This window comes from Megascapheus bottae, chromosome 6 (assembly GCF_031878675.1).
Source record: "Megascapheus bottae isolate mThoBot1 chromosome 6, mThoBot2.hap1, whole genome shotgun sequence".
Classification (NCBI taxonomy): Eukaryota; Metazoa; Chordata; class Mammalia; order Rodentia; family Geomyidae; genus Megascapheus; species Megascapheus bottae.
In genome coordinates this window covers 56,387,511-56,402,398 of record NC_143514.1, presented here as the reverse complement: position 1 = coordinate 56,402,398, position 14,888 = coordinate 56,387,511, and the positions used below count along the sequence as shown (strand labels likewise).

Sequence of the window (14,888 nt, the reverse complement as noted above, 5' to 3'; positions counted from 1 at the left end):
AATACAGAATATTTGTCTCCAGTTCTTAAGCAGAAACCATATCCTCCAGCTCCCTGCCACCTGGTTTCTTAGTAAAACTATGGTTGTGAGGAAATGTATTTATGAAGAATTGCCTGTGATTTATGGTTCATTTATTTCTTTGGGCTCTGTGATTCAGCAAATAATTACTAAGTATCAGGTGTTAGCTGGTAGCATAGCAGTGAATAAAATAGATGTGTCTGCTTTTTTTGGCGCTTATAGTCTAGCCCTGAGAACAGATGCTATTTACAGTTATGATAAATGTTGTATTAAATTTCCAATTGTAATTAGATAAAATGACATACAAACCGATCTAAAGGACAATGCTGGGATGAGTTTGGTTATAGATGCTGACATTGCTTTATAAAGAGCGAGTCTTTTGAATCTTATCCCTTATGGGTCTGGGTTATTTTGGGCCATACTTCATATTGGTGCCCCTTATAATTATAATTTTTGAGCTATACATTAATTTTGTGCCATTATTTTAGATTGACTCGTATAATTGCCTTATGATTCATAGCTACTCAGCAGAAATTAGGCATGGTGGCACATGCCTGTAATCCAAGGAGGATTACAGGTAGATAGAGACAAGAGCAAATTTCAAGGCCTGCTCAGGAAAAAAAAAGTTAGTGAAACTATATCTTATAAATATATAATACAGAATAGCTAATTATTAGTATGTGCCTGTAATATTAGCTACAGAGGCAGAAGTAGGAGGATCATGGTCTGAGGCTGGCTCCAGGCACAAACATGAGATGCTGTCTGAAAAACTAAGACAAAAGGGACTCTGAGTGTGGCTCAAGTGGTAGAATACCTGCCTAGTAAGTGTAAAGCTCTGAGTTCAGACATGAGCAGAGAAAGAAGGAAGGAGGGAGGAACAGTTATAGAAGATACAGACTTATACAGAGGAAGTTTTCTCTGATCATTGTAGTGTTGGTTTGGACATTTGGTCTTTGAGTTGTTCTTAAATGTCCTGCCCCTTTTCAGGTCTCCACATGTGGCCTCCTCTCTGCCTAGCATGCCTATTTCATTCTTTATAAGTTTGACCATCACCCTTTCGCTACTAGTCCAAATATTGGAGTGTCAGAGAAGCCAACTTCCCATACTCAGTCTCTAATTAAATAATTTATCCTTTGATAACCTTTCTCTCCCAGATTGATGACAGGGAGATCTATGAGGGTAGAGAACAAGTTTTTTTTTTTTTTATGTTTGCTGCCATATTTCAAAATTATATGATAGAATCTTTACATAGTAGATGCCCAGTAAGTATTTTCTAAACATATGAATGAATGCACACATCATGAGCACTGAGTTTTGGAACTGTTCATTTCTTCTTTTTTGCTTTGGCTGTTTGGGAGCTCATACCCTCCTTGATTAACACTGCAATGTTTGTAAATGGCATGCATTTTTGCACTAACATTTCTCCAATCTATAATACTTTTCTTTCTTTGGTTGTACTTGTTTATTCTATATGCGTTATAAATTCTTACAGTCCACTCAGTGTTTTTAGAAGAAAAAGTAGCAAACAATTGAATATAGAAGTAGAAAACAGACAAAAAAGGGGAAATGTCAGTGCCTTTAACTTATTGCAAAAGGGATGTTTTATTTTGCTTTGTTTCAACTAAGAAAAGGCAAAAAATCCCCCCTAATCTGTTAGAAACACTTCTAGAATACAGAAGGTTTACCTCTGTCTTGAGTTGTTCCTTATTATTGGCAGGAGACAAGGGATATTGGGTGGCTGGGTCTGCTGGCGCACTGGATGGATGGTTCTGGACCTTCACTGAGTTCCATCCTGTCTGACTCTTCCCTAGACAGTTTGGGCAGAGCTAGCAGGAGCTTGTTGTGTTACTGTAAGAAGGAGAAAGAAATGAACTTGTCCTCTTGTGTTACAGATTCAGTGGTTCTTTCCTTTGACTCCGCTGGACAAACACTAGGCTCAGGTACCAATTCTTCCCCCCTCTGTCATCTTTTTGGCTCCCAATATCAGCTGTATCTATAGTGGATCTAACAAGGTGAAAGTATGTGGGGGAAGGCAAAGGACTATTACAGAGCTGTGGGAGTCTCCAGTTTCCTAGGGCTTCACAGTAGACCAAAAAGTAGAGGGACAGATTGTTTAGAGCATTTTTCCAGTTGCTTTGAAAGTGTGCACTGATTGGTTGGGCCTAGTAGTATACATTTGTTCTGTTAGCTACTGGGAAGGTGAAGCTGGAGGACCAAGTGTTTAAGGTCAGACTGAGCAAAGTTAGCAAGACTCTGTCACAAAACAAAACAAAAGTATGCTGTGATGCATAGCAACAAAATGTCCAGATTCACTGAGTGTGGTGGGGCACGCCTGTAATCCTAGCTACTCAGTAGGCTGAGATCTGAAGATCACGGTTCAAAGACAGCCTGGGTTCTAAAGAACAGTAAGACTCTTATTTCCAATTAATCACTAGAAAATGGGGAATGGGGCTATGGTTCAGGAGTAAGGTGGTAGCCTTGAGCTGAAGAGCTCAAGGCCAACTCCCAGGCCCCAGGGGTAGGGCAATAGCCTTGAGCTGAAGAGCTCAGGGGAAGTGCCCAGGCCCAGAGTTCAAGGTCCAGATAAAAGGATGTCTGTTTCCTGTGTTCATGTCCTACCACAGAGAGTGGGACATCGGGCATCAAGAGACTACAGCCTGGGCACAGTAGGCCTCAGGGCTTTCTTGTAGAGTGTGAAGCTCATTTGGTTTGCTGAGAACATATACTAATGTGTTTGTTTTGTTTTGTTTTGTTTATTTGACAGTACTAGGTTTTGAATTCGGGGCCTTTAGCTCGCTGGACAGGCAGCTTTGCAGTTGAGCCATACCTCCAGGCCACCATTCCGTGGAATGTTTATACACATTCTCCACATGCTAAAGTACTGACCTCCTCCAGGAGAGGAGTACCACTCTTGACTGTATACTTGTGTCAAATGCAGGCAAACAACGCATGCCCTCTTTTTGCTGTGTTTATAGTATAGGGCACACAGAGTGGTACATCATCCTTTGACTTAGACTCACCAAGCCAGAAGAGGACAGCTTTTCTAGTTGGGGGCAATCTACCTGCCCCATACCTCAGTACACGCTGGCAGTAAGCAAGGAAAGTGGCTGTTTTGACTCCTCAGCATGCTGACCCTGTTGGAGCTCTAACTGACTTTGTATGGGGAAAAGCATCATTATACATTAATCCCATGTATTTAGTGGATGTTGTATGCGTGTATGTGCATACACACATAAACACACCATTAAGTTCAGGCAGTTGTGGCAGAGTAAAGAAGAAAGATGCTCAGAGAATATGGTTATGGCCACTGTGCACCTACAACGTGTGCCTTGTGCTGAGGATTTCATGCACCTAACAGTTACTCCTCATGATTCATTGCTTTTAGACCTTTGGTTGTAGTAAAGAAACGCATGCTCAAAGATATGAAATAACCTATTCAAGGCCATTCAGCTCCATGTGAATCAAGAGCTCATCGTCTTCCCTTCCAGCTATTATCTCACAGCTCATATGCTTCACATACCTCCACTAAAGTGGTGCTTCAAAGCAGCACTTCCAGATAGAGTAGACAAACAAGAAGATGTCCCCAGTAGACCCAATAGTTGTGTCTATTTGTTATAGAAAGAGATTGGTTAGTTTACTACATTAAATTAGAGCATACTAATGTGGCTCATATCAAACATCATTAATGCTCATGTGTTCTTAGGTTTGTTGCCAGGAAAATAGAAATAGGGACAATAATTTTGCCTGTGAAATCTTAAATGAGACTTGAAATTTAAAAAAAAAAAAATGTCTAGCCAGGCACTGGAAACTCATGTCTATAATCCCAGCTACTTAGGAGGCTAAGATCTGAGGATCTTGGTTTAAAGCCAGCCCAGGCACAAAAGTCGATGAGATGTCTATCTCCAGTTAACCACCAGAAAACTGGAAGTGGTGCTATGGCTTAAGTAGTAGAGAAGTAACCTTGAGCTGAAGAATTCTGGGACAGTGCCCAGGCCCAGAGTTCAAGCCCCACAACCAAATTTAAAAAAGAAAAAAGAAAGAAAGAGGCTGAAAACTTTAAATTTGTCAGAGACTCACATATACCTAAGCATAATAAACCTCAAAATATCCATATCCAAATAAACCATAATCAAGGTTTTGAAAATTAAAACAATGAAACAAATGTTTTTTTTTAATCCTTAAAAACAAACATCTGTAAAGAAATAGATTCTCTTAATCAAAAGGTATTTAGATAGTGGTTGACAACGTTTATTTAATTCTTGTTGGTCGAGGGGCTTGAACTCAGGGGCCGGGCACTGTCCCTTAGCTTTTTTCACTCAAGGCCAGCACTTTACCACTTTGAGCCACAGTATCACTTCTGGTTTTCTAGGGATTCATACTTTCCTGCCCAGGCTGGTTTTGAACTGTGATCTTCAGCCTCCTGTGTAGCTAAGATTATAAGCATGAACCATTGGTGCCCAGCCTTGACAGAGGTTTTTATTCCAGAACAAAGAACTACAAAAACCAATGGGAATGAAGAAACAAATTAGAATCACAGAAATGAGTGAAAAACTTGAACAGGCACTTTGTGAAAAAAGAAACCCATGTGGCCAATAAATTTATATTAAGATATTCAATTATATTAGTATTTGGAGAAATGTAAACTAAAAACTTAATGAAATATCACTACATATCTCCTGAGCAGTAAAACTTGTAAAGTTTTAACAGTCTAGTGTGAATAAGGATATGATGCGGTAGAAACTCCTCTGGCTAGAGGGCAAATTGGTACAGCCATTTTTGAAAAATGATATTAGTATCTAGTTAATTTGAATATGTGGGTATGGGTGTGTGTTTTGTGACCTCACAATTTCCCCTTTAGGTATTTTACTACAGAATACACACACATGCACAAGCTGCGTGTATCAGAATAACTGCATTGGTTATATTGCCAAAAGCAATCCACATACTTAAAGTGAATATGCAAACTCTTAAAATAAGCAAACACAGAAACTTTTATGTATTTATGTATTTTAAAGACATTGTTAGGTGAGAGAAATCAGATAAAAATATATTACGTTTTCCCACTTATACAGAGTTCAAAAACAAGTAAAATTAAAGCATTTGTTTAGATGAAGAATTCAGTATTAAAACAAAAGCAAGGAATTAAATTCTATAATCACTGGGATGGAGATATTCAAAGGTATGTGTAAAGAGATAGGGACAGGGGCTGGGAGTTTGGCCTAGTGGTTAAAGTGCTTGCCTAGCATGCACAGAGACCCGGCTTCGATTCCTTGGTACCACATACATACAAAAAAGCCGGAAGGGTGCTGAGGCTCAAGTGGTAGAGCTCTAGCCTTGAGAAAGTCCAAGGACAGTGCTCAGGCCCTGAGCTCAAGCCCAGGACTGGCAAAAAAAAAAAAAAAAAAAAAAAAGAGATAGGGACATAGGAGCCTCTAGAATGCTGGTATCTTCTTTCTAGTTATCTAAGTGGGATTACTAGGGTTTTCCTTCTAAACTATGTACTTGGAGTTTTTTGGTGGGGAGTTGGCAGTACTAGGGTTTAAACTCAGGGTTTTGTGCTTGCTACTGCCCTGCCACTTGTTTCACACCTCTGCTCTTTGCTGGTTATTTGGAAATGCAGTCTAATAGGCTTTTTAAACTGGGGTAGCATCAAACTATCATCCTCTAGATTTCAGCCTCCTGAGTAGCTAGGATAACAGGTGTAAGCCACTGCTACCTGGCCATTCTCCATATTTTTACATGTACTAACTCAGTTTCAAACTCTTTAGATACTATTGTATCTCAAATTTTCAGTTTAAGGAATGGACATATAACTAAATATAATAACTTGTCCAACAGCAAACATCAAGTAAATTGCAGAATCAGGATTTGCAGTTAGGTACTCTGGGTTGAATCCATATTCTTATCCAAATAGTTCCTGCCTTTTCTAGTCTCATTAATTTTTAGTTCTTGATCCTTAGTTCTTTCAGAGTTATAAAAGGACCTTAGAGGTCATGTACAGTGGTCATGCTAATCCAAGCTACTTGGGAGGCAGAAATCAGATGGATCATAATTTAAGCCCAGCCCAGGTAATTAGTGAGATCCTCATTGCAACAGACAAGCTGAGCATGTTGGTCCACACCTGTGATCCTTGCTGTGCAGGAGGCAGTAGATAAGAGAGTCACAGTCTGAGGATGGCACTAGGCAAACATAAAATCTTATTTGAAAAAATAAGTGAAACAAAAAGGTTGGGGTTATTGCTCAAATTGCGCTATGTTCAAACCCCAGTTCACACACGAATATCTACGTACTGCTAGTTTTCATATTTAAATGGCTTGGACCATGGGATATGGCTCCCAGTAAAGGATAAATTAAAGGTGATTTAAAGTCAGCTTTAAATCAAAACTGTGTCTCAAGGCCTGGAGTTTGGCCTAGTGGTTAAAGTGTTTGCCTAGCATGCACGAAGATCCGGGTTCGATTCCTTGATACCACATATATAGAAAAAGCCGGAAGTGGTGCTGAGGCTCAAGTAATAGAGTTCTAGCCTTGAGAAAGTCCAAGGACAATGCTCAGGCCCTGAGCTTAAGCCCAGGACTGGCAAAAAAAAAAAAAAAAAAAGACTGTCTCTCAGTTTACCTTATTTGCAGTTCTGTCTTATTCATTTTCCCATAAAGCATTTGCAGCAGTTTTGCCATCTCATGCTCTGATCAGTCCTGGTAGGAGTCATAGGAGGAAGAGTTGGGCAGAGTCCTCATAGCAGCATTGGGCGTAGCACGTTGCTAAAAACATCTTAGAACTTTAGCAAGATAACTTTGGACTTGATTCCTGGTTTGCTTTCTTTCTGTTAGTGTGGATAACTAAAAATAAGAAAAAAAGATTCCAATTCCAGATAGGACAGAGTGAGTATATATATCCTGTCTTGGTCATTGAGTACAGCTAACAACCTGAACAGAATACATTTCAGAGCTATTTGAGGACTCTGAAGCATAACATAAATAGTAGCAGACAGATTGAGAAGAAATCCAGAATTTGGTACATTACCAAACTGACTGTGTATTTCCCAGTTTTCCTCCAGTGCTGTATGATCTGAATCCAGGACTCAGCCTAACACCTAGTGGACAGCAGGGCACAACAGAAATCTCTAGTTATGGTTCTGAGTGGGGAAAGGAATTCTAAGTCTCAGATGGAGGGGGAAAGCGCTTAGATTTTTTTTTTATTAAAGAATTTACTAACATTGATTTTTACATCATATTTCAAATGATGTGTTTAACAAACAAGTATTCAAGAAGGGAATCTCTATATACAATCACAGGCACTTAGTTTTTAGAACATAATCAAAATTAGGCTAAGAGTTTGTATATCATAGGTACGTATTAATCAATGTAATAAAACATGTCTATAGAGTCATAAGTTTTTATGTCTATGTAGTTGTGTTTATATTTCCTGTACCAGGTCCATATCATTGGGTATGCAAAACCTCTTAGATTTTTAAACTCCCTTTCTGTTTCCTCATGCACAGTCTCCAAGTGGTGCCACAGTGTTGGTGGCAGTGATAGTGGTGCAGTAAGGTCTAGAGGCTTAAAACCAAGAGCCCTCTTCCGAGAAGCTGTTGTCCCAAGAGGATGGAGTAGTTTGGTTGCTTTTTTCTCTCTCTGCTTCCTACTGCTTGGCCTTAGGTTAGGAAATTCATAGCAGAATGTGTTAACTAGTTGTCTGGCAGGACCAAGAAGGGAGCCCAAGAAAGCACAGGGGAGAAAACAGAGAGTGAGGAGATAATCAAAGAAAGCAACCGCAAAGAGAAAGAGAAGTGATCCAAGGGACAAACCACTTCTCAAGTCCCAGCCTTGACACTGGGTGGCTCACAGAGAGGACACATCAGAACAGGCTTTGAAAGTGGAGTTGACATTGAAGTCACAGCCCACCAAGGGCTGGTCTCAACTTGCTGCCTGCACCCAACCTGTTCAATTGTCTTCTGAAACAAAAATAACACCCTCCACAGCATTTAAACAAGACCTAGGACTTTTTACATTTTTTATTTTAAGATATTTTCATAGCGTGATATTCAAAATATCTAGGATGTAAGCCAAAAATTTACTATCTTATGATGAACTAGAAAAATCTCAACTTACATGGCAAAGATAACATCTGGTGAGATAGCACAGATGTGGGAATAACTCAGCAAGACGTTATTGTAAAAAGTGCTCCTAAAAAAGGCAAACATAATTGAAACTAACAAGACAGAAAAATTTTAGCAAAAATGTGGGGTTTTTTTTGTTTTTTTTTGTTTTTTTTTTGCCAGTTCTGGGCTTGGGCTCAGGGCCTAAGCACTGTCCGTGGACTTTCTCAAGGCTAGCACTCTACCACTTGAGCCTCAGCACCACTTCCGGCTTTTTGCTATGTATGTGGGGTACTGAGGAATCGAACCTGGGTCTTCATGCATGCTAGGAAAGTACTCTACCGCTAGGCCAAACTCCCGGCTCCGCACTAAATAAAAATATGAGATGACATAAAAACCAGTTTATTTAAAAATAAAACAGTAGAAACAATCCAATTTGTCCAACAGGAGAAAAAAAATTTAGAAATTGAACAGAGCTTCAGGGACTTGTGGGACAGAAATTCAACTTACCCTTCATAGATGATATGATTGCCAAATGTATAAACCCAGAAAATTTATAACAAACAAAACTAACAACTAATAACTGAGTCAAGCAAAATGATTCATATATAAGGACAAAACACATAAGTTATTTGTATTCTTATATACTATTAAAGAATTGAAAAACTTTAAAAAATGTACAGTAACTTCGAAAACATAAAATTATTGTATATAAATCAAATTAAATTTGTATAGGGTGTGTATGCAAACTAGTTCATTTTTATTTTTTTTCTTCCCCCATCTATCTAACTCTACCACAAACCTAGGGATGGAAATGTGGCTTGGTGGTTGAGTGCTTGCCTAGCATGCATGAAGTCCTGTGTTCAGTTTCTCAGTGCTGTGGTGCTGTGGCTCAGGTGGTAGAGTATTAGCCTTGGACAAAAAAGAAGCTCAGGGACAGTGCCCAGGCTCCGAGTTCAAGCCCCAGGACTGACAAAAACAAACAAAAGCATAAAATCAAAACCCACAAACATAGGAGTCACCTTAATTGTTCCTCATCCTTCACCCATTCCCATTTTCTAACTTCAGAATGTGTCCTTATCCAGCCACTTCTTTCTAGCACTCACTGTTCAAGGTCTATCTCCTGGACTAATAAAAAGCCTTCTAACTGAGCTGAACTCATGAGAAGTCCCTTCTCATTGTACTTATAATAGTATTCTATAAACATAAATCAGGTTATGTCTTATTACCACTGAAATCTCTTCAGTGGCCTCATAGTACACATGGAATAAAGTCCCAGGTGTAGCACTAAGGCTGTACTTAATGACTCTTTATCTCCAAAGTTACACAGTAGTTCACTTCCACCCACTGCCCTCAAGCCACTATACCAAGATGCCAACCCCTTTCCTGTTTCAGGGCTTTTGTAGTTACTGTTTACATTGCTCCTAGCTCCTGAACTAGTGACTATCTTACAGCTTCATTCCAAACTCACCCTCCAGAAAGGCCTTCCCAGACCACTTTATCCAAAGCAGGCTATTTTCCTGATATCCTGTCTTCTGAAAAACTCTTACTTTCATTTGTCTTTAGCCCTCAGACTTTGAAAGCATCTTCTTATTTATTACATTCCATCAGTCTCTCCTACTAGAATATAGGCTTCATTTGGCCAGGGCCTTATTTGACTTGGTAGAACAGTTTCTGACAAATGGTAAGTGCTTAGTAAATATTGACTGAAAAGTAGAACATTAGAAACATTAGAAAGTAGAACATTAATAGAACATAAGAAAACATAAGTAGGACATTAGAAAAAGTATTAATCACTTAATGAATATTTAAGGATAAATAAGTAATGTTACATCATGCAGTGGAGTATGTGGTCATTATATTGACATGTAATATGTCCACAACAGTCTTGCAACTGTTCTTCCCAAACTGGCCTGGAAACACAATCTTCCTGATTTTAGCTTCCCAAATAGCTTTAGATGCTAGGCACACACCACTTCACCTAGCTCTGAATTGAGACGAAGTCTTCCAAATATTTCTTCTGGGCTAGCCTAGAACCTTGATTCTCATGATCTCAGCCTCCGCAATACCTAGGATTTGGGTGTAAGCTACCAGCACCTAGCCTGAAGTCTTCTTTACAAGGGCACTAATCTCACTCATTAAGGCAGAGCACTCATAAAATAGTTACCACCTAAAGGTCCTTTTTTTTGGGGGGGGGGAATCCTGGGGCTTGAACTCAGGGCCTGAGCACTGTCCTTGGGCTTTCTCAAGGCTAGAGCTCTACCACTTAAGCCACCGTACCACTTCTAGCTTTTTCTGTGTATGTGGTTTCAGGAAATCTAATCCAGGGCTTTGTGCATACAAGGCGAGCACACTACCACTAGTCCACACTCTTGGCCCGAGGTCCTACCTCTTATGAGCATCATTTTGAGGATTTCCATATGTAAATGCTGCAGAAGACACCAACATTCAGCCAAAGCTGTAAGGATATCTGCCTTGCTAACCTACCAGGTGGCAAGCTCCATGCAATTGAAGCCACAAACTATTTAGTGAATCATTTTTTTCTAATTTCTGTGCCAGCTGTTCTTTGACATGCTGTCACTCATGATCCTACATTTTAGTGAGGACGCCCTGGTATGGTGTGAATGCAATTGATATCACGAATACAAGTGAATTCACCTCAGTTACTCAGCCCTAGACATCACGTGCTGTTTTCCTAGGACAGATACAACGATCTTTTGGCCTTTTGCTTATGCAGGGGCCAGGGCTCTTTTCATAGCCTGTGATCTTTCACTTGACAACAGAAAGGTCCTATAGTCATTGGTCCATTGGTCCCTTACAGTGGTGCTACATTGGGGCGTAGCTATGGAGAGCCTGTCCCCCATGGGTCTCTGTCCTGTCAGACACCTCTTGCCAGACCTCTTATCTCTCTCCCTCTCCCTCTCCCCCTCTTCCTCTCCCTCTCTCTCTCCCCCCCTCTCTCTCCCTCTCCCTCTCTCTCTCTCTCTCTCTCTCTCTCTCTCTCTCTCTCTCTCTTTCTCTCTCTCTCTCTCTCTCTCTCTCTCTCTCACACACACACACACACCCCACACATGTTAGTTACTAGGTTAGTTAATTTAGTCTAGGTCACTGGGGTTTGCTGTTTGTTTTATAAAACAGCTTTTCCTATTTTAGTTTGTCTTTGATTAATTGATCTCATGTTGAGTTTTATTTCCCTGGCTTGAAATGATGTGGGAGTCATTTGCACTTTGGCCAGCCCCTCTCTCATGATTCATATGTGGCATGGCTTGGGCCTTTTGACATCACCCCTGGGGCAATGGGTAGGAGACGTAATTGCTTTCACATCAGCTCTCCTAAGATGAAGGTCTATTTTTTATTTCCTGTGAGAGTCAGTGTGTCATAAAGAAAAGAAGATTTAGACCTGATTCAGAGTTAAACCTGATTTAGCTTCCCCTCTAGTCCTTTAATTGGGGGGATCTTAAATATGTTACTTCCCCTTTCCCTGCCTCATCTAAAAAATGTACATAAACCGTGCCTTTGTCTTGGTGGGCCTGAACCATGATCTTCCAGCTTATACTTCCTGCCATATGTGGGGCGACAGGTACAGGCCATCACAACTTTTTTGTTGAGCTGTGGTCTCATAACTCCCTCCACACCCCTTTTATCGGCTGGTCTTAAACCATGATCTTTAAAATCTACTGTCTAGTAGTTTGCATTCCATACATGAGCTATGGGCAGCTGGATCCTATTAATCCTTTTTAATGATACTCTGTTTAAAAATATGCAGTGGGGTGGGCGCTGGTGGCTCACACCTATAATCCTAGCTACTCAGGAGGCTGGGATCTGAAGATCTCGGTCCAAAGCCAGCCCAGGCACTAACGTCTGTGAGACTCTTATTTCCTAGAAAACCAGAAGTAGCACTGTGGCTCAAAGGGTAGGGCAGTAGCCTTGAGCTGAAGAGCTCAGGGACAGCATCCAGGCCCAGAGTTCAAGTCCCATGACTGACCAAAAAAAAAAAAAAAGTCAGTGGTTATCATTAGAAATAAATTTTGTTCACCCAAGTAGCTAATAAAAAATAAGCTGTTTTTACACTGGTGTAGAAATTTACAATAATTAAATTCTATTTATAGCATACAACCATTTTTTCTCTCAAAATGATGATATTGGAATTTCTTACAGCAATACTATAAACAATCAAATCTAGTGTCATTCTCTTATCTTAAGTATCTCAATGCAAAGTTCATTGCAAAATTTACCCTAATTTTCAGAGTACTTATGTGCATCTGGTTTAGAGACTATAAAGGCTACAGTAACTACGAATATGCATGAATACAGTATATGCGAGGACAGGTGTTTTGTCCTCTGCCTGCAGCTATGCTCCAGAGGGTAACCTTACCTAGCCTACCCATGTCTGCTCTGAGACTCTTAGGCAATCCTCTGCTCCAGGAGCTCCAGGACAGGTGCTCTTTCAGCTCTTTCAACCTTGGCTAGAGGCTTGGTTCTGTGCTAGAGACCTTGTTCTAACTGTAGTGAGGACTTCTTCCTGAGATAGGAGTCTGTAATTTCCCTGAAACAGTGACCTGTGAACCCCTGGGGGCAGAGATTCCCTGGGCCATTTCAGGTGGTCTTTCAAGTCATAATTATCACATAATGCTACCAAGATTTTCCTTCCTTTTTCCACTGATGATTCTAAAGAAAGACTGGGTACTCCTTGTATTTTTTTTTTTTTTTTTTTTGCCAGTCCTGGGCTTGAGCTCAGGGCCTGAGCACTGTCCTTGGACTTTCTCAAGGCTAGAGCTCTACCACTTGAGCCTCAGCACCACTTCCGGCTTTTTTCTATGTATGTGGTACCAAGGAATCAAACCCGGGTCTTCGTGCATGCTAGGCAAGCACTTTAACCACTAGGCCAAACTCCCGGCCCTCCTTGTATTTTTTAATGAAACTATGCACCTGCACTAAACTATACTTGTAGAAATTGTCACCTATTTTTTTTTTTTTTGTGGCCACACAGAGAGAAAGGGAGGGAGAGTGAGAGGGAGGGAAGGAGACTAGTTTGAATGAAGCAGCAGAGATTACTTATTTGAAGTGCTGAGGATTGAACCCAGGGCTTCACATATGCTAGACAAGCACTCTACCATTTAGCCAATACCTGTAGCCCAGCAATTATTAAATTCATTTGTGTTCTTCTTTAAGTACACAGTTTTAATATTCAGTGTAGTGAAGTAAGTATTCATGGCACCTTTGCTGATTACTGAGTACAGCAGTTGCCTTAAGGAAAAATGCTGGTGTGCCTGTGTTGCCAGCCAAACTCTACATTTTTCATGGAATAACTATTTTTACTTAAAAGAACAACCTTTGGCCAGACTGGCATTTGGAACTTCATAGTTAGACAGACATTTCCTCATTGATGACAGTGAGCATATTCCTTCAGGGGAAGTAACTGGCAGTGTTTGTTGCCAGTGATTAAATGGGAACATTCTAGTGAGATTTGGGAAAATGTTTCTGCTGGATAACTTCCCAGTACTTAATTTAATCAGACAAAAATGGGGGAGTGACCCTTTGTTGGGCCTCCCAGGTGGTCAGTATCAGAAATATCCCCTGCATTCTTGAAAACAAATATGCATTCTCCATTTGTTACATGTAAGGTTCTCTGTCAGTTCAGGTTTAGTAATTGCTCTGTCACATCTGAATTCTCACAAATTCAGTGATCTTTTAAAGCAGTTTATGCATTTCTCATCATGATTCAGGATAATTGTGTTTGTCCCTGTAATTCTGTTGATTCTGCTTTGTGTAAGAAAGGTATTATTAGGTGCCTACACACTTGGATGTATGCCATGGTTTTGTTTAAGCCCAGTTTTCAAAGCTTTCAGAAGTTTGTATAATTTCTCCATTTCCTCCCCCAATAATTTGTCTAAGTCTTTACTGTGACTTAAAAGACAACATTCTTTAAAGGGCCAATGGAAGAATTAACAGTTAATTTCAAAGGCTTTAGCATCTGGAAAAGCACTTGTCGGTCCTCTTCTCTTCTCTGTTGCAGGTGCAGGAGGAAAATGGCACAGATTTGTATCACCCAGGCCATTTCCCACCAGGCACCCAGCAGAGGACGTGTGCTCCTCAGTGGTGGTTCCTGTAATCCTGGGTGGAGGCAGGAAGCCTAAGCCAACCAGACTAAACATTTCTCCTTCATGGCAGCTGCTGGCTTGTTTGTTGCCTGAGAGGAGAGCCTCTTCTGGTGATAAGAAAGCTTCATATGAATATCTGTGTTCACTGTGTCTGGTAATATTCTAGGATGACAATTCCACGTTTTTATTACAAATTTGGGATCTGTGCATGCTGGCAAGACTAAGACTTTCCTGTCAGCTACCCTGTCACCTATCCTGGCTTTCCATTTAGCTCTCTCTCTCGTGTACACCTCCTAAAGATTATATTAAGCTTTCCTTCTAATCAAGAAACTGAACAATGCAAATATCAGATCCTCAGAAATATGAACATGTGGCTGGAGCGAAGATCAAAGCCTTAGTCAGGTAGAATCCATGATTAGAGGCTCAAAAAGTCTTTGTAGAGGGAGTTCATAGTCCAGGCCTTCATAAATAATGAGAAGGAATTACTCTGGCAAATTGGGAGTTCTCAGTAGATATTATTATCAGCTCTAAATGAGGCGTCAAATTCTAAACAAAAGAAAAGCCCCAACCAAGCCAGTCATAGTGGCTTATACCTGTAATCCTAGCTACTCAGGAGGTTGAGATCTGAGGATTGTGGTTCAAAACCAGCCCAGGCAGACTCTTCTTTCCAATTT

At 40.3% G+C, this 14,888-nt stretch overlaps 1 protein-coding gene across 5 annotated transcripts in view; it reads left to right on the top strand.

Annotated features, from left to right (window-relative positions):
• Positions 1–14,888, top strand: part of St3gal3 (ST3 beta-galactoside alpha-2,3-sialyltransferase 3) — a 158,975-nt gene that overhangs the window by 58,753 nt on the left and 85,334 nt on the right. For 3 of the 5 annotated variants that reach the window (XM_090335032.1, XM_090335029.1, XM_090335031.1), the window contains exon 3: positions 1,911–1,958. The exons of the other annotated variants lie outside the window; for them this stretch is intronic. In XM_090335032.1, the coding sequence (XP_090191158.1) occupies positions 1,911–1,958 (48 nt within the window). The remainder of the gene's footprint in view (positions 1–1,910; positions 1,959–14,888) is intronic. 5 annotated transcript variants of the gene reach the window in all.